The sequence below is a fragment of the Megalops cyprinoides genome, chromosome 2, assembly GCF_013368585.1.
Source record: "Megalops cyprinoides isolate fMegCyp1 chromosome 2, fMegCyp1.pri, whole genome shotgun sequence".
In the NCBI taxonomy this organism is placed as follows: Eukaryota; Metazoa; Chordata; class Actinopteri; order Elopiformes; family Megalopidae; genus Megalops; species Megalops cyprinoides.
In genome coordinates this window covers 62,825,001-62,845,000 of record NC_050584.1, presented here as the reverse complement: position 1 = coordinate 62,845,000, position 20,000 = coordinate 62,825,001, and the positions used below count along the sequence as shown (strand labels likewise).

The following is a 20,000-nucleotide window of genomic DNA, read 5'->3' as shown; positions in this document are numbered from 1 at the left end:
CGCCGTAATGAACAAATGATGAACGGTCCTCACAGTCACACTAAAAACACATACCACTGAAGGTCAAAATCATTTTATTGCTGCATCACTTTTTTTTTTTTTCTTCCTACCAAATCCATGCTGAAAAGGAGAAAAAAAATGAAACCCACTAACAAAAACAAGGCCTTAGCTAACACGAGATCTGTGGTCCTACAGTCTGAAGGAAAGGACCCTACAGGGGAGGTGTCAGTCTCCCAGACGTGAAACCACAACAGCATTACATTTTCTGGTTTTGTTTGAAATTGGATTAATTCTCTAGCCTCCACCACAAAAAAATAAGTAAAACAAAGTATCGTGTTTCTATGGTTATACAGACCCCCCCCCCTCCCCCCACCTCTCTTTTCTTCAAATCTGACTCATCAGAACACTCACTCAGACACAAAACCTAGGAAGGGAGTCGGAACTTCGAGTCTGACTTAATGGCAAAACTAGAGAAACAACACGGGAAACCGAGTTAAAAAAAAAAAGTAATCAAATCCATTCAATAATGCTTTTATCCGACCACAAAGTTTGATTGAGCCGAGGCTATGACTCCGCCCTCTTTCACTTCAAGGTCAACCGAGCTTTACTTTGAGGTCTGTAGCCATTAGGTTTATTACTGTGCATTTCCGCCATATATCTAGCCCTTACCCAGGTTACTAAGAGGCCTGCCCTGTGTTTTCTGCGCCCTCAAAGTGCTGAGAACTGCGTTCTGACAGACCTTTCGCAAAACTTTGATTTCAGCCCACCTTTAGCTGTTATTCATAATTTATCATGTCGATGGATGCGGTCGACGTGCGCTCGGAAATGTATAATTATTATTATAGTTTTATTTATTTATTTATTTGCCGGGCAGACGTTATCTAGGGCGGCTCGCAGAGATTTCTGAGTTATAAGTGCTGGACACAGAAAGCGGGAAAGCAGTGCTGTGATGGAGATGCATTTAAACTTTTAACGTAAAATGATTTTTTTTTTCCCACTTGGAAGTACATGCTGCCAGCATCCATGATTCACATCCATGTTGCAGGAAAATTTTGCAATATTAATTGAATTCTCGTAATATACATATATTTGTAATCTACATTACATACATATGTATACACACACGCTGTGTGTATATATATATATATATATATATATATATATATATATATATGCATGGAGAAATACCTATCCATTCTCTGTTTCTATTACAATCAAACTAAATGCTTCTAAAATGAATTACAGGACAGGTGACCAGTGTTCACAGCCAAACTTTGCCCTAAAAACAGCCAACCTGCTCATCCCAACCTGCAGAGAGGTTTTTTTTCGACATAAGTCACTCCACGTGAACACGAAAAGAACTTGCACCCCCCGCTCCATTCTGAGCGGAAGCTCAAAGACTCAGACGCGAAGACTCGTCGGGAACGATATCCCTCCTCATCCGCCTTAATGCCGCTTTATGTTAATGCTAACTCACGAGCAGAGGAGATCAGACGCCTGTCTTTTCCTAACACAGGCTACAAAGAGTGTGAGCACCATGCTCAAGTAAAGGATGGGATCTGAGAACGAGTACATGGAATGATAGGTACTTTAAGGCCAAGTGCGCTATGGTGCTCAGACACAGTGCTGTAGAAATATACAGTGAGATCTTACCAAGCATGTGATTAGCCACGTGGACCTGAATGTCCCATTCGCTGTAGAAGACCATCTGACACTTTATGCACTGGTATGTCTTCTTCTGTGTTGGGGAGGAGAGGGGAGGAGGAGAGCAAACACACACACACACACACACACACACACACACACACACACAGAGAGACACACACACACACACACACACACACAGACATACACACACACACCCACACACCCACACACACACACACACACACACACACACACACAGACATACACACACACACACGCACACACACACACACACACACACACACACACACACACACACACAAAAAGCAATTAACACTTCTGTACTGCGTGTTAGTGCATGAAGTGCTACATCAGAAAAATTTCATGACACATCTTTCTTTCACAACACGTATTCGTAAAAAGCTAGAAGACATCAGTCAAATTTCATTTGACATACTTTCTTTTTTGAAAAAACTTTAGTCTAGGGAGCACTTGCATATCATCCATATTGTTGGATACTATACATATTTTGAAAACTGTAAAAATGATTAGGCGTTCTAGAATTATACGTTCGATTACTCTTAAGTACTTCATATTAGCTATTGTGCAATGTCGCATTCTATGAAGAGCATGATTGTTACCTGTCACGCTATGACAGTGAAGTACATGCAGTGAGATTTTTGTTGGGTGTATTTTTTTTTTTTTTTACCTCCTCTCCCTGCGAGGGGCTGACTCTGGGGACCGGGGACGCCTGGGGGGTCCTGAGCAGGCTGCCGTTCCCGTCCCCGACCAGATCCCTGTGGACGGTCAGGATGTGGTTCTGCAGCTCCGTCTCCGACTCGAACTTGACGTTGCAGCTGGAGCAGCGTGTCTTGGAGGCCTTGGGGCCCTTCCCCTCCCCTGGGCTCCCCGCCTCTCCCTGGGGCCCCACCGTCAGCGCCACGGCGCCCCCCTGCTGCCGGCCGCCGTTTACCGTGGGGCTGGAGCTCTTGCTGCTGTTGGCCACACACAAGGCACACAGCCCGTAGGGAAGGCCGTTGATGTCGAGCTTGACCAGGTCCTGCCTGGAGCGGAATTCCTTCAGGCAGGAGGCGCACTTGTAGAGCTTCTGCAGGTGGTGGGCGCGGCTGGCAGCGGGGCCGGCCCCGGGCGCCGTGCCCGTCTTCTGCATGTGGAAGGTGCCGTGGATCTTCAGCTCCAGGGTGGACGTGACCGTCTGCATGCAGACCACGCAGCGGAAGCCGGTCAGGGAGTTGCGCAGGTCCGGGTGCATCTGGCAGTGCTCCAGGAAGTCCTCCTCGCTCTGCAGCGGCAGCTTGCAGATGCGGCAGTTGCCCGTGTCCAGGCTCTTGCTGTGGGTGACCTTGTGCTCGGTGAGGGTGAGCAGGGAAGGGAAGCGCTCCCCGCAGATGGGGCACATGTAATGCTTGACGGGGCCCAGGTGGGTCTGCATGTGCTCCCTCAGGCCGGCCTCCGAGAAGAACGTCCGGGAGCAGACGTTGCACTTGTAGTTGCCCTTGATCAGGTCGGCCTTCCTCTTCACCATGGCGCTCTCGCCGGGCCGGATGTTGTGGTCGCGGAGCTGGTGGTTGGTCAGCAGGGAGTCCATGGTGTAGGCGGCGCCGCAGATGTCGCAGCCGTACATGGGCTCGGACGTGTCCACGTCCTCCTCGCTGCCGTCGTGGCTGTTGTGCGACTCGTGGCTGTTGGCCAGCAGCCCCTGCAGCTCCACGTCGTCCTTGGAGACCGGCTCCCCGCCCCCGACGGCGACAGACATGGCGGCCGAGCCGTTGGCGCCGCAGTTCTGCGGCTTGGCCTCGAAGACGCAGTGCTTCTCCCGCAGGTGCTTCTCCAGCAGCACGATGGCGTGGAAGGCCTTGCTGCAGAAGCGGCAGTTGTACTTCTTGCTGTGGGTGGTGATGTGGCACTGCAGCTCCACCTCGGTGCCGAAGGACTCGCCGCAGAAGATGCACTTGTGGACCTTGCCCTGGTTCTCCAGGTGGTTGTGTTTGACGTGCAGCTGCAGGTCGGTCTCGTGCCGGAAGTCCCAGTTGCAGGAGGTGCAGCGGTAGACCTTCTTCTCGTTGCTGTGCTTGACCGCCAGGTGCAGCTGGATGGACACCTTGGAGTCGAAGACCTCCTGGCAGAGGGTGCAGCGGAAGAAGACGAAGGTGTGCATGTCCAGCAGGTGCTTCTGCAGGTCGTCCACTGAGGTGAACTGCTTGTCGCAGCTCTCGCAGATGTAGTAGGTGGAGGTGATCATGAAGTGGACGGTCACGTGCTTCAGCAGGGACTCCTGGTTGGGGAACTCCTTGTTGCACTGGGGGCAGGTGAGCTTGGGCAGGACGCTGTCCAGGTGTGTCTTCAGGTGGGTCTGAAACAGGTCCAGGCTGGAATACTTAGCACCGCACTGGTTGCAGATGAACTCACTGGCCGAGCGGGACGAGGAGCCGCCGGGCCCGAGCTTCATGGTTGCCTGCTCCAGGGATGTCGGCGAGGACGGGCTGATCGTTCGGCTCGTCTTCTTCCCGTTGTTGATGTAGTTGAGCGCCAGGGGGATGTTCTTGTGGTTCTCCTTGATGTGCTTGTTGAGCTTCAGGATGCTGTTGAAGATGGGCGAGTTGGTGCAGTAGGAGCAGGAGTACACCTCCACGATGGGGTCTTTGGGCGTCCCCGCCAGGGGGGAGTCGAAGCGGGCGCTGCCGCCGTCGCAGTGCGTCTGCCGGACGTGGTCCTCCAGGGAGGCCTCGGTGAGGAATCCCATGAAGCACTGGGGGCAGAAGAAGGCATTGCTCTCTTTGGCGACGGGGCTGGGGAAGCCGTGCGAGCAGCGGATGTGCTCCTGCAAGGCGTTGAGGTCGCCCAGCGCCTCGGGGCAGAAGTTGCACTGCAGCATGGCTGCCGACAGGCCGCCCAGCAAGGCGCTGTGGTCCCGGGCGTCGTGCACCTGCTTGAGGTGCTCGTTCAGGTTATAGAGGGAGGGCAGCACCTCGAAGCAGCACTGGCAGGTGTGTGCCTGCTCGGGTTTGTCCAGGTGCATAGTCTTCAGGTGGATCTGCAGCACCGCCAGGCTAGAGAACACCTGCTTGTTGCAGTAGATGCAGCTGTAGGTGATCTTGGCCTGCTTGGAGGACAGGGCGGCCATGTCGGCCGCGTGCTGGGCCGCCCGCTTCCTGCCGCGGGTTTTCGGCAGGGGCGGGGCCACATCGGCCATGTTGGAGCTGTCCACGGAGAGGTTGGAGTCCGGGGTGGTGCTGGAGACGGAGGTGTAGCCCACTGTCACCAGCGAGGGGCTGTTACTATGGTTACTGGATTCTGGCTGCTGGTGGACGTCCATGTGGCTATAGAGGTCCTCCACGGCGTGGAAGTGCTCGGAGCAGATGGGGCAGGCGTGGCCCTTCTTGTCCCGGTTGTGCGCCTGGTCGATGTGCCCGAGGAGGGCGCCCTCGTCGGAGAACAGCTCGGGGCAGTAGACGCACTGCAGGGCGCCCCTCTCCTGGGGAGGAGAGCACTCCGGGTGGCACTCGGCGATATGCTTCTGCAGCTCCTCGGGCACGTCGAAGCCCTCCTCGCAGCGGCTGCACTTCCTCGTCTCCTTCATCTTCCACTCCTCCACGCGGGACAGCGCCCCGCCGCCCCCACCCTCCTTCCCGCCGCGCTCATGCACCTGCATGTGCCCGTGCAGGGAGCTGGAGGACAGGAAGCCGCGGCGGCACACGGCGCATTTGTAGGGCTTGTTGGAGGTGTGCGTCTTCAGGTGGATCTTCAGGTGGTCGCTGCGCGAGAAGGAGGCGTCGCACTCGCCGCAGTGGTACTTCTTGTCGCCCGTGTGCAGCTTGACGTGGCGGTCGCGACTGCGCTTGTGCTTGAACAGGCGGCTGCAGAAGGTGCACTTGAAGGGCAGCTTGTCGCCGTGGCTCTGCTCGTGGTGCTTCAGGAAGCTCAGGCGGCTGAAGGACTTGTCGCAGAACTGGCAGGGGTACGGCAGCCCCGGCCCCCCTTCGTCCTCCCCGAAATCGTACCCGTCCCCGTGGCCCGGCGATGTCTGGTCTTTGCTGGAAGGCGAGGAGGCCGGCCAAGAGCAGGAAGGGTCATCCTCGATATCGGCTCCGTCTGCGGGGCAACAAAACAAAACAGCGGCTTGGTCAGCGGCGGTGGGGTGTGTGCGCGTGTGCGTGTGTGTGTGTGTGTGTGTGTGTGTGTGGTGCATGTGTGCATGCGTGCATTAATGTGTGCATTATTATGTTCACATGGGCAGCCACAGCAAAGGTAACCAACTACACAGATACATCAACAATAATGCCACAGAAGTCACAGTTTACTTTTTCTGCCCCCCCCCCCCCCCTTGTACTGTGGGTCATGTAAGCCCTGCATCTCCCATGGAGGCCTTCTTAAAAAGTTGAATTTGAATATCTAATTTACAGAATAATTTGCCACAAATGTTTTTCCTGCAATTAGCCTTGTATGTGGTCACGTAATGACTTAGCCCACTGAGACTCAAAATGCAATCTTTCTGACATTTCTACCTACATGGTATGGGGTGCTTTAAGATGGATGCTCCGCATGGGGTAAATTAGTTCATTCTGATTATTATTATTCTTTTTTTTTTTTTTTTTATGAGTGCTGTTGTAAAACGGGGTAGAAAAATCCGACACAACTTTCTTTTTTATATACATATTTCACCATCAGTGCTCCACAACAGTTGACAGTATGCTTCACAGAGGCCACAAATAAAGCAACAAAATGGAATTTGGTGCAAATCCAAGTCTAAGGTCCAAGCTAAGGTCACACGTATAAACACTATTCCTGTATGGAGGACACAGCGTATTTCAAACACAAACGTGACATCTGAATGAACGTTTTAGGTAATGCGCCCGTCACCCCCCCCCCCCCCCCCCCACTGTAATCCAATATCGGCGGCTCCTGTTCCAGGATGTCACGGAGCGTGGGGAACATTTCAACCAGTTCCCCCGGCTCGGTGCTTGTTCGTTTTGAGGCACGCGCTCTTGGCCTAGGGGTACGGTGGGTCCGGCTGGCCTCGGATGGAGGCAGCTGCGAGGGCAGGGATGGGGGGGGGCGGGGGGCGAGGGGTGGCAAGGGGACACGGATCATCCAAAGCATGGAAAGGAGCGTCAGCCACGCAAGGCGTGGGGCGGCCAAGGACGAAAAGGCTGCCACTCGACAGGGCCTGGCACTGACGCGTCACCCGCGCAGTATCCGAGACCCCGGCTACAACCCACGCCCCGTTTCCCCCTCCTCTTAAAGGTGAAAGACAGTGTTTTTTTCTCCTATTTGACACCCTTGAAGAGGAAATTCCTCACAGAAATGTCCCTCTGTATATGAAACGAGGGACATGGAGTTACCTGCTTTAACTGATCAGAATCTGCTCCACACACACTCACATACACACACATACACATACACACACTCACATACACACACATACACATACACACACATACACAAATGTGTATGTGTGTCACTCAGTCACTTACTCACTCACTTAACACACACGAACGCACGCACACACAAACACACAGTACACATAAATTACTATGCATGCACGAAAGATAAAGCAGTTCATTTTCTTTGTTTTTTTTTTTTTTAAATATCTATCAGGCCTGACTGGCGAAAATTTCTGGGACTGCTATTGTTAAGGGAGCCTCTGTTCTTGTGTCTGAACCCCAGCTTTGTAACGGAATCACCTAGAGACTCCCAGCTCTCACAAACATTCCATCACACCAGCTCCCCTACCCCAGGCCGCGGGGCCTGGGCCTTTGTGCTCGGCCGATTGTCCTTCCAAATCCCAGAAAGCCGCGGCTCCGCTGCTGGGATTTTGGGAACCCTTTTTTTCCCCTCTTCTTTTCCTGTTCAAACGCCGATCGACAGGCGGAAACGGGGGAAGCCACGGCGCTGACAGCCCGGCCTGTTGTACACCGTTGGTTTCCTGAGCTTTTTTTGAAACTGCGCTTTTTTTCTCTCTCTCTCTCTCTTTCGGTGTGAATTGGGGGGGGGGGGCAATTCAGGTGACCAAAATTCAACAGCTCAGGAGCTGCTTTTGTTTCACATATCACTGCACCGCGTGTACTGAAAGGCTAGTTACAAGTTATACCCTGAGGATTTTATCCACCGAGCGTTACTACGTATCTTACCAGAATCTTTCAATCCTCACAAAGCCAGAAATGAAATGGAATCAAAAATATATTTCTGATTTCTTTACAACATACCACCAACTGTAAATCACTGGGTAACATGTGTGTAAGATATTATGCATACATATTTTACCCAACCAGTTTTAACAGGTTGGTTCAATGTCGTTTCACCAATCAGATACTTTAGCCCATAAAACACCACACAACAGTGTCTAACACACCTTTACTGGAGTAGTGTAATGGACACAAACATTCTCAAAGCAATTCGGCCCGGTTTATACTGATACTCAACTTATGTAAAAATCTGATTTCTTGTTCTGCCCAGTGTCAAATCACCTTGGAGCAGTGTCTGCAGATGAGTTTTTTTTTTCCACTCATTAACTGCCGCTGATTTACTGTGACAAGCAGTTTTGAAGAAAGTGCAGACTGTAATGAAATTTCTGTGCCAAACGCCGGTTTCCACCTCAGTTCAAAAGGTCGCCCGCCAATTCTTCCTTGTGCAGAAGCACAAGCGCTGTGGACTTCCTTACTTAAATAAAGCGGGTCCTTCCAAGCACTTTCAGACAAAGCAAATTACGCGAATCTGGAAACAGGAAAAACATGGGGAAGCAGGGCAGATTTATTAGCCCGATTAGCTGAGAGCGTAAAACCGCACCCAGATCTCTTAAGACACGACCGGTGCTGGTTCGCAGCTTACCTGAGAAGCCGCTGATACGGACACCTTTGATACAGTCGCTTGGGCACGTTTGAATGACCTACCAGTCTTACCAGCACACCACTGTTCATTTGTTTACTCAGCAAACTGCAAAGAACCGAACGCTACAAAAACCACCAAAATTACCAGTGCACCTTGGTCTATCTGGGAAAGCCATCAAACTGCGTATAAATAAACACTGACCACCCATTTTCACCGGTGATCTGCTCCTCAGGTGTGAAGTCTCTCACGGTTCTCATGTGACCAGGCAATGCGGAGGTTTGGCGGGGGGGGGGGTGGAGGGGGGAGTGGAGGTGGGGGGGAGATGGGGACGGGGGGGAACTTTATCCAAAGGAAACAGATGAGAGCGCGGCTCTTCCTTCCTCGCACCTCCAAACTGTTGAAAACACCTCCTCGGCGCGCCCGCCAGATGTTCACGAACCGCTGGCCTCACGCCACCTTCACACAATCACCTCCGCGCAGCCAGACCTTTTTTTCCCCGATTCTTATTAATTATATCTTTTCTTTCCTTTAGAGGTGCAGGGTAACTGGAGTGCACACCGGGGGTGGACGCTGTGGAGGTGCTGTCGTCAGGGACGACGCAGCCGCGGCGGAAAGCGTGACCGCCGCCCGGGGGCGGGGTGCGTGATCCCCGCAAGCGTTCGCCCGAGGTCGCGGCAGAAGCGGTGTGGCCAGCTGCCTCGTCTCAGGCGCGACGTGCGGTTTCCAAGGAGAAAACCCTGCCGACGCAATTAGCCGAGGCCCACCGGCGCTTTCAGCACGACCTGAACTGAAACTGCGAGAGGCCAGAGTGAGGCCAGAGTTTTTGGACGAAGTTTGCTTAAACTAAACTGTCAGTCAAGCCCTCATCTCTCACTCTATCAAAAAATTCTGCAGCTTCCATACTTTTTTTTAATGAGTCTACAGAAAGGGCCCTTCAAAAAAAAAAAAAAAAACATGGTTATGAAAATCAAAGCTAATTAAAGGTGTGGTGATCAATATTTTTACCTGCATGTGATTTTACTCAGAAATGAAGTTGTAAGAAAGCAAATCACTTTTACCACCATCAAGAGAATACAAGCTGCTGTAGAAAAAAAAAACAAAAAAAATTGAAATGTTATTTTTATGCACAACCAAAATAACCTACCAGAACATGGGAGAGACGATGCACAACAATAAGGTTCAACAAGATTTTCAAATTGGCCTTATTGTTTTTGACGCCTGTTAATTTGCTTGTCAGTTCCGTGTACCACACAGATATCTCTGAAGCATTTTTCCACTGCAGAGCTGGAGTGAGCTCACTGTAGCCCAGGTTCTGGGTGGTTTTTCATGATCAGATTTGGCTGGCGTAAACGTTCCAGTGAGCTGTGGGCAGAGTTTGCAACCACCGTACCTTGCTTCAGCTGGGGCTGGTGCTGACCGCTGAGGAGATAACGCAGGCATGGCTGATCACTGCAGAGCTCCAGATCTAAGCAGATGTATGTGGCTTCCACTGCAATGACCACAGGCATCTGTATCTCCAGAAAACTGGGCCTCTAAACTCTAGAAGTGGGATGGTTGCATAGATTTTTTTTGGGGGGGGAAGGATAAGTCATATCTAAAAACTACTACATAACACTCAGAGCCTCAGAGTTTGGCCACATTTCTTCATATGAATTTGGATATGAATAGCACAGTTCAAAACTAAAACTGCAGTTTTTCCACAGCGTGACTGAATATGGGTTTGCTTCATTTTATTTTTAGAATGGAGGAAATTCTCACAGGCTTGATATTTGTAAATGATCAGGGTGTAAGAGTGTGCATTTGTGCTGACATGAATAAAGAGAATATGCTCATCTTTTGAAATACAAAATTGCATATTACACCTTAAATTTAGAATGAATATTTACACAATTATCTATTATCTATATCTATAAAATGTACTGCAGTTTGAAAACATATGTGTTAGTGCATGCATAATTTGAAATATGACGAAAATATATCCATAATGTTTGGTTTCAATTTCTTCCAATACGTGGATGTTTTTAGGAAAGGTGTTTTCTTGAGAATACCCTTTGCACAACCCACAGCGTAAGCCTGCCTCTCTCTCAGAAAGTAAATCAGAGCGATGGTTTTCTGCCAACAGGTTAGATCATACACCATGTCACGCACGTTGCTGGAGTTTTGTTTTTAGGATCCAAAGAGCTCTCTCAGCGGCACGACTCCAGCTTTAAACACACTAGCTGCCGGCTCCCACAAATACAGTGAGTCAGTCTGGTTTGAGCCGATTCTCCTATTGCGACAAGAAACCCTGCCGTGGTTGCCAATCAGTGGCAGCACTCCACTGAACCTCCAGCTCTGATTGATCTGCCCCATAACAATCTCAGGTGTGTGTAAATACAAATTACTCCGTGTTATGCAAACACATCTTCGTCGTTTTCGCTCATTTTCGATGCGGGAAAAAAAAAAAAAACAGATGAACGTAAACTGAAAAAAAAAAGTTAAAATGCACACGGAGCAGAAAGGAATGCTGGAAGTCTCTTTTCTCTTGTGCTGGAAGTTTCTCTGGATAAGAGCATCTGCTAAATGAATGTAATGTAACGTGAATGTAATAGGAGTGGTATACACTGTGGCGCTGAAAAGCTAAAATGAAATGAAATCGGACAGAGAACACGCAAGAGCACGTGTCGTGGTGCTCAGGGCCCCGCCCCGTTTTCCTCGGTGAAGGGCCACTCCGCCATTTCCAGAGGACACGTCGAAACAAGTGTGCGAACACTGACGGGAGGGGGGGGGTGTTTGGGGGGGGCGGGAAGGCCCTGGAGACCTGGCGGAAAGCAAAGCTCGCCCGGCTTGGAGTTTTTTTTTTTTTTTTTTTTTCCTCTCGCGCAGTCAGGAATGCCCGTGAATCAGCAGCCTGAGTAAATAAAAAAAGGGCCCCTTATTTCCTAATTTCGCTGGCTGAGGCCCGCGCCGCCGCTGAGGCCTCTGAGCGGCTGCCAAAGGGGATGCGGCCTGAAACTACACCCCTGCAGCTCAAGGGCTGTCTTTGTTAGCCTGCCAGGCCTTCCTGTGCATCTTCTGGCTAAAAGCCTGTGACATCCTGAGGGGAAGACCTCCATCTTAGGGCCTGACATTTTTTTTTCTTTTTTCTCCCCCTCCCTTCTCTCTCTCTCTCTCTCTCTCTCTCCCTCACTGCCTTTATTTATGAATTTATTTTCTTTTTTTTTTTGTAAATGTCTGCCACCACCACAAAGAATAAAAAAAAAAAAAACATGTTTGCGCTGTACGGAGTAGGCCGAGGGACAGCTGGAAACTGGTTTGTAGCACTTAACATCTGTTTAGTTGTATTTTTACGGGCAAAAGCGTTGGCCGGCTCGAAGCTGGAACGCCAAAGACTGAGATGAAGAGATCTTTTTCGAGGGGCTGCTGGGGGGTGGGGTTTTGGGGCTGCTGTTCTCCCTGGCTTTGTCTGACAGGAAACTTTGCATATAAAACTTCTTGAAACGTGATACAGGCTCTTGGACATGTTCCTTTGGAGCTACCCTTTTTCACTAAAAACGTACATATATCTATACATGGATTCTACTTGATTAATCATGTCACCGTTTTTCAACTGGCAACAACCACACACACAAAAAAAGCCATGTATGAGCGTGTGTGTTTTTGCAGGTATACCATCAGGACTGTAGACTCCCATTTATACCCCACTTATCTGCCTAATGCTCTTATCCCACTCCATACCTATAACTTTCTCTCTATCCCCCTCTCTCACTCTCCCTTTCTCTCTCTCTCTCTCTCTCTCTCACTCTCCCTCTCTTCCTCTCTTCCTCTCTCCCTCTCTCCCTCTTTCTCACACACACACACACACACTTCCTCCTCATTCCTTTCTCTGCAGGATTATTTGTCTCTTACTTTGAACTAAACAAACCACTGTATAACCACTGCATATAAGCTTATTTTCACACACTACACATGTGCTTTGCCACACACCAAATGAAACATGAAACCCGGGCCATCCCCTCGCTACTTCCACAACACAAACACAGTCCCTCGGCATCGCGTGCTGCAAGAGCAACAATATGAGGACACGTACCACAGACCCCGCGTCGCAGGGACGGCATTCCTCCCCACCAAACCCGAACCCCACGGCTTTATTTCCCCCTCTCCATGTGCCGCTAGAGCTCCATCGCCAGCTCGTTGAAACCGAGCCTCTGACGGATGGCAATGAGAGAGCAATAAATAACGGCAATGTCTCCTCCCCGATGCAGATGCCTGAGTTTAACTGCCCGGCACAATGCGTGTTGGATTATGTTATTTAGCTCAAGAGCGCTGGGACACCTTAACGCGGGCAGCGTCACTCGTAAAGCCTTGCCGCGGGTCTCACGGCATCTGTAGCTGTCCTTTATGTGCCAGCTGCGGAGACAGAGCCGCGCGCCGAGGGCGGAGCAGCAAAGGCCGCAGACAGATCGATACTCACACACACGGAGAGGCGTGCGCGCGCAGACACGCACACACACGCGCGGGCGGTCGCACACATGCACAACAGACATCCAGATGCAGACACACATGCATTCTCTTACATCACACATACAGATGCACATTCAGATGCATGCACACACACGCACGCACGTCATCCACACACACACACACACACGGACACGCAGATGCACATACTGAAGCGCACACACACACAAAAATGCATGGTCGCACACATGCACATCAGTCATACAGACACACACATTTATGCACATCACACATACATGCACATTGATACCTGCTCACATGCACATCACACATACACACACACACACACACACATGTGCGGGAGTGCATGTGTACCATCAGTATTGACCTTCGCTTAATGTTAGTATCGCTTTTCACATCTGAAGCGGTGCTGGACCTAATTTATTAAAGACGAAAAAAATATATAAAAATAAAAAATAATTGTATACACTAGAGAAAGACTCTTGAGATGAAACATCTAATTTTCAGGAGTGTTATGACTTTGAACTTGGCAAATTAGCCTTTTTCATCATCGGCTGTGATTTGCAAATGAGGCCGAGTGCTTCCTTTTATTTGCATATGAGCCAGAGAGGTCTGCTGTTTACATAAACAGCACTCATACTGCACGATGCACTTCAGAGAGACATTCACATATCAGGTCATAGGAATACCTCGGCCAACTTCCCCACTTCTCTCCTTTTAAGACCGATTAGATCAGGTCTGCAGGGGTGCTGTCTGTGGAGGATACACATGAGACTAGATCAGGTCTTCAGGCATACTGTCTGTGAAAGATACACATGAGACTAGATCAGGTCTTCAGAGATGCTGCTTGTGAAGGATACACAAGAGACTAGATCGGGTCTGCAGAAGATAGATACATAGAAGAAACATATGGGAACAGAATAGGCCTTTATGGGAGCCGTTAGTGAATTTATTCTCTAAAGGGAAAACAAAATTCCATATTCAGGAGGTCATATCTCCATGACAAATGGATCTTGCTCACTGACCGTGGAACCACATCAATACATTTCAGACAAAATTAACCAGAGCGTCTTCCAAAGTTTACACACAAGTTGTGATTTCTGCAGCATGTTGGATGCACATTGCTTGGCATAACCCGTGGACCGTGCAAGTGACTAGAAGTGATTTTCAGTACAGTTCAGAGGACTATATATGTATCCACTATGCTAAAGTATGAAATGGTTGCATGTTTGCATGTGTGTTTGCATGTTATGCGTATGCAGGTATGTATGTGTGGGTGCTTTTAGTGTGTGTACGTGTGTCTGTGTGCATGCAAGCATCTGAATGCATGTATGTATGTGCATGTGTTTGCGTACAGTATGTGTGTCTGTGTCTGCCTGTGTGCATGTATGTATGTGTTTATAGTGTGTGTGTGTGTGTGTGTGTGTGTGTGTGTGTGTGTGTGTGTGTGTGTTTATCATGTGAGTGTATGTATCTGGGCATCATGTGCTCCTGTAACTCACTGGCACTGTATCTGAGCACTCTGGATCTCTGTAGCTCGGTACTGTGTGTGTGTCTTTGTAGCTCAGTGGCACTGTATGTGTGTGTCCATAGCTCAGTGGCACTGTATGTGTGTGTCCGTAGCTCGGTGGTGTGGTATGTGTGTGTCCATAGCTCAGTGGTGCGGTATGTGTGTCTCCGTAGCTCGGTGGTGCTGTATCTGGGCACCGTGTGTTCCCGCAGGTGCAGGCATCTCCCTGCCACTCTGACTCTGTGCCAGGGCGCCAGCCAGGGACGCCATGTGTCACTGAGTCAGACGCGTCCACTCCCGCCGGTGAGTCGCACGGGGAGCGCGGTTCACCGGGAGAAAGACGGCGCAAAGCCGCCAAACCCCCACACACGAAAACTCCACAACCACGACAACACAGCGGATAGAACAGCAACGCACCAGGAAGGGAACTAATGTGCTGCTGTCGTTAAATAATTTACTAAATAAGAAAAAGAACTAGAGGAGGGGAAAGAAGACTATTAATTTGTTGTTGGCATAGTACAATTTAGAAAACACCATTAACAGGGGTAATAGGTAGCATTCTCACCTTCTTGTTTTGCTCTATATATTACATTACATTATTGTCATTTAGCAGACACTCTTATCCGGAGTGACTTACATGTTACAATCTCTACATGTTATCTATTTATACAGCTAGATACTTACTGAAGCAATTGTGGGTTAGGTACCTTGCACAAGGGTACGGCAGCAGTGCCCCAGCAGGGAATCGAACCAGCAACCTGCTCCTGACCTCACTTTGCTACACTTCCGCCCCCTTTTATATCAAATCACTGAGGTGACAGCTATAGCTATGCTATAAGGGAAAATATTTTGCTCTTTGGTGCAAGCTTAGGGTGAATACAAGCATAGCTAGCTAGCTAGACAACCTTAATCTTCATTGCTAGCCACTTCCATTTTAAATATTTACATTCAATTTTCCATATAATGAAAAAAATGTTAACATTTTTTTTTTTACTTTTCTCAGGGGAGCAGTAAGTGGAGAGGCTTTCATCTAGTAAGTTGGGTTAAAACTACCCAGGACACTCTGTTGTATATTTGTCATTATATCAATGCTCTCTGAACATACACTATATGGACAAAAGTATGTGGCCACACCTGTTTTTCAGGGTTTGGGCTAGGCCCCTTATCTCCAGTGAAGGGCAATCTTAATGCTTCAGCATACCAAGACATTTTGGACAATGCCTTGCTTCCAACTTTGAGGCAACAGTTTAGGGAAGGCCCTTTTCTATTCCAACATGACTGTGCCCCAGTGCACAAAGCAAGGACTATAAAGACATGGTTTGATGAGTTCGGTGTGGAAGAACTTGACTGGCCCGCGCAGAGCCTTGACCTCAGCCCCATCGAGCACCTTTGGGATGAACTGGAACGGAGATTGCGAGCCAGGCCTTCTCGTACAACATCAGTGCCTGACCTCATAAATGCTCTACAGAATGAATGGGCACAAATTCCCACAGAAACACTCCAAAATCTTGTGGAAAGTCTTCCAAGAACAGTGGAAGCTGTTATAGCTGCAAAAGGGGTAGTATATGTATTTGAATACAATGTCATTAAAATGTAATGGTCAGGTGTCCGAATGCTTTTGTCCATATAGTGCATCTCAGGCAAAGAGAGAGAAAACATGCCTATTGGGTATGTTTTAAATGTGATACGTGATAACTAGGGATAGAAGGAACTGCTCAGGTTAACCACCTGCTTGTGAAGAACCACTGCATTGTATAACTGGTCTCCCCACTCCTGAAGAAACCATCCACAGACCCATCAGATGTTACGAACTACCGACCGGTATCTCTCCTCTCATTTCTATCTAAAACCCTGGAATGTGCAGTACTTAACCAACTGTCCCCTTTTCTTCTCAGGAACAACCTCCTGAACCCCCACCAGTCAGGTTTCAGAGCTGGCCACTCAACGGAAATCGCACTCCTGGCAGTGACAGAGGCTCTCCACACTGCTACAGCCTCCGACCTGTCATCTGTCCTCATCCTCCTCGACCTCTCCGCTGTTTTCGACACAGTCAACGACCAGACACTAATATCAAAGCTGTCTGAGATGGGCATCTCTGGGACCACCCTCTCTTGGTTCAAGTCTTACTTGACTGGTAGATCCTCCCAGATCTACTGGAAAGGCTCCACCTCTGCACCCACCCCTCTCACTACAGGACCCCTACTCTTCTCAATTTATATCAAGTCACTTGGCTCAGTTATCAAATCACATGGCTTCTCCTATCACTGTTACACTGACGCCATCCAACTCTTTTTCTCTTTCCCTCCCTCTTTCCCCCAGGTCAATGAAAGAATTTCTGCATGCCTGGCTGACATCTCCAAATGGATGTCGTCCCACCATCTGAAGCTGAACCTCAGAAAATTAGAACTGCTCTTCATCCCAGCCGGCCCTTCCCCCCTGCAAGACCTCTCCATCACCGTCGATGGCACCACAATACCATCCTCTCAGTCAGCAAAGAGCTTGGGCATCATCCTCGACAGCAACCTGGCCTTCAAGGAGTACATTGCTCGCACGTCACGGGCCTGCCGATTCCCCCTCCACAACATCAGGAGGATTCGTCCGTTCCTGATAACATACGCGACGCAGCTCCTTATCCAGGCCACAGTGCTCCCTCGCCTGGACTACTGCAACGCTCTCCTCGCAGGCCTCCCAGCCTATACCACCCAGCCTCTCCAGCTCATCCAGAATGCAGCTGCCTGACTAATCTTCAACCTCCCCAAATTCTCCCATGTTACTCCCCTGCTTAAATCCCTCCACTGGCTTCCTGTCGCTGCCAGGATCAGATTCAAGATCCTGACCCTCGCTCTCTGCAATCAACAGGACAGCCCCTACCTACCTCCAAGAACTCATCCAGCCCTACACAGCAGCCCGACCCCTGCGCTCAGCAGCAACTGGATGCCTCGCTCCTTGCATGGTCAAGGCAGGAGGTGCTCGTTCTGCCAGACATCGGCGTTTTGCCTACATCGCTCCCCAGTGGTGGAACGAACTCCCTGTCCCGCTACGGACAGCTCCTTCACCCCATTCCCTCAGACGGGGCCTGAAAACGCACCTCTTCAGACTCTACCTGGACCCAGCACACAATTGCTGCCCCCCCCCCCCAATCAGTGCTGTTGTAAATTGCTGTGTGCTTTTTTAATTGTTTCTTGTCGCCACCTTTACTCTGACACTCATTGCGCTGTTTGAGGTTGTTGAAGTCTGCTGTTTGAAGTTGGATGAAGTTGGAAGTTGAAGGTGTATCGTATTAGTTGCCCTATATGCTGTAGTTGTACAAATCAGATAGTACTGTGTCCTCAAACAGACCTTGCTCTCAGTTGACAACCACTGTCTCATTGTGGAACTGTACACATCCTGTCCCCATACTGTTGCTATACTGTATACACTTTTGTACGTCGCTTTGGATAAAAGCGTCTGCTAAATAAATAAATGTAAATGTAAATGTAACTGCATATAGAACAGTGATGGCAGTGTACTACAGGTGTTCAATCAATACATTAAATCTGTGCAGAGGAAATGTGAAATATGAAAAGTGCTGTTAGATTCAGATGTGCTACACAAAGGAAAGACACTTTCAAAAGATGTTTATACAGATAAGGACATTTGCAAATTCAGATACAGAAAGAAAAAAAAAAAAAAGAAAAGATTTTCAGAAGTGCCTTTTCACCAGTTAGAGGCGACGTGTCAACACTGAACACCCAAAGCCTAATTGTGTTAATTGACGCAACGGAGCCTGTCCTGTTTTCCGGCCTCTAATTGGGCTTCTGGAATGTGACAAGGAAAGGTGACAGAACGGGAGGTTCAGGTTTTAATTTAGCGCCCACCGATGCAGTCAGTGCAGTGAACCGAAATGTAGGTACTAATGTGGCCGGTCAGGTTCTCGCTTCCTCTCCGAGTCTCACCTGCGCTGAGTGAAAGAGCTGCCTCCCAGAGCAGAGAGCTTGTGTGTTAAAGAATAACATGCCTCCTACAGACAGCAATGAGACTCGTCTGCCTTTGTTTTTAAGCAGCGTCTAAGAGACGATGAAGATAGCCAACATTTCTGTGCCGCGTTTTTAAACAGCTGCGAGAGCCTGTGAAGATAACACAATAACCAACATTTCTGTGCTAAGGCATTAGATTAACTAGATAAGTAGAAAGAACCAGTACCCAGCCAGTGCAAAATAAAGAGTTTTCAAGCAGTCTTTGATGCTCCCGAATGATCTCAGCAGTGTGTGATGTCACCCTCTAGGTAACCTTTAAACAGAAGCTTCTGTGCGTAACACAAACAATGTGGACACCCACTTCTTCTGCATTGCATCCTGGTAAACCCACCACACGTGCATGCTCGCATGCCCTTCCGCATGCGAGCATGCGATCTGCAGCTATGCATCGCAACAGGCAAAGCAGGCCTTTCACTGACATGACAATACAGGAGACAGGACACGGGACACGGGACACAAGACTCGGGTCACGCTCACTGCATCAGCGCACCCTAGAGACTTGGGGCCTTCCTGCGAGGGCCTGACTCCCCACCATCCGCCTGCCCAGGTTTATGTAGGAAATGGGGGGGGGGTGATCCCTGTGTGCCGTGTGCGGGGTGGGGGTGCTGATGGGTGGGGGCTATGGGTTCGGCTTCGAGCGATGGTGCCCACCAGGGCGCCCGTCACAGCTCCCCGGGGGCCCCCCGCTTCAGACAGATCTGGCAACTGCCCGCGGGGAAGGAGCTGCCAAATAAAGCTGTGCGGGCTGTCAGGGTCGCCACCCCTAACGACCGCAATCCGCTGAAACCCCCCACAAAAAAAAACAAAAAAAAAAAAAAAAAACAGAATGCGAAAAACAGAGAGCGGCGTGGTCGCTGGAGCCCCTGGACTTTACGCCCCGCGCGTCGGCTTCATTTACATCCTGTGCGAGACGGCTGGCCGTGGCTGGAGGTGTCTTATCTCCGGCTAGCAGCAGCCAGGCCAGTTAACGCACCCTCTTTGTGTTTGAAGGCGGCTCTTATCTTATCGGAAAGGATCTGTGCACGCGGAGGAAAGCCCCGCGCTATCGGGATCACAGAAACACTGCCGGCTCAGTGCGGGGGCCAGGCTAATGAAGCGCAGGGAGTGGCGGAGTGATTTGGTGTGTGTGCGTGTATGTGCGTGTGTGTGCGCGCGTGTGTGTGTGTGCGTGCGTGTGGGGGGGGGGGTGTGAATGTGTATGTGTGTGTGCGTGTGTGTGTGAATGTGTGTGTGTGTGCGTGTGTGTGTGAATGTGTGTGTGTGTGCGTGTGTGTGTGGGGGGGGTGTGTGAATGTGTGTGTGTGTGTGTGTGTGTGCGTGCGTGCGTGTGTGTGTGGGGGGGGTGAATGTATGTGTGTGTGTGCGCGTGTGTGTAAGCATGTGTGTCTACGCGCTCCCTGATAACTGATAAACACAACACAGGTTCTCTCTCTCCTTCCACTCTGAAACAACAGGCAAACAGCCACTGGCCAGCACAGGCCAAACCATTTATCAAAGCCCATTCCCTCCCATCATGC

At 49.8% G+C, this 20,000-nt stretch overlaps 1 protein-coding gene across 1 annotated transcript in view; it reads right to left on the bottom strand.

The window, feature by feature from the left end:
• Window positions 1–20,000, bottom strand: part of LOC118773373 (zinc finger protein 521-like) — a 141,892-nt gene that overhangs the window by 90,839 nt on the left and 31,053 nt on the right. The window contains exons 2-3 of the mRNA XM_036522286.1: window positions 2,357–5,760; window positions 1,654–1,738 (exon numbers count right to left, since the gene is read on the bottom strand). Coding sequence (XP_036378179.1) covers window positions 1,654–1,738; window positions 2,357–5,320 — 3,049 coding nt within the window. The 5' untranslated portion in view covers window positions 5,321–5,760. The remainder of the gene's footprint in view (window positions 1–1,653; window positions 1,739–2,356; window positions 5,761–20,000) is intronic.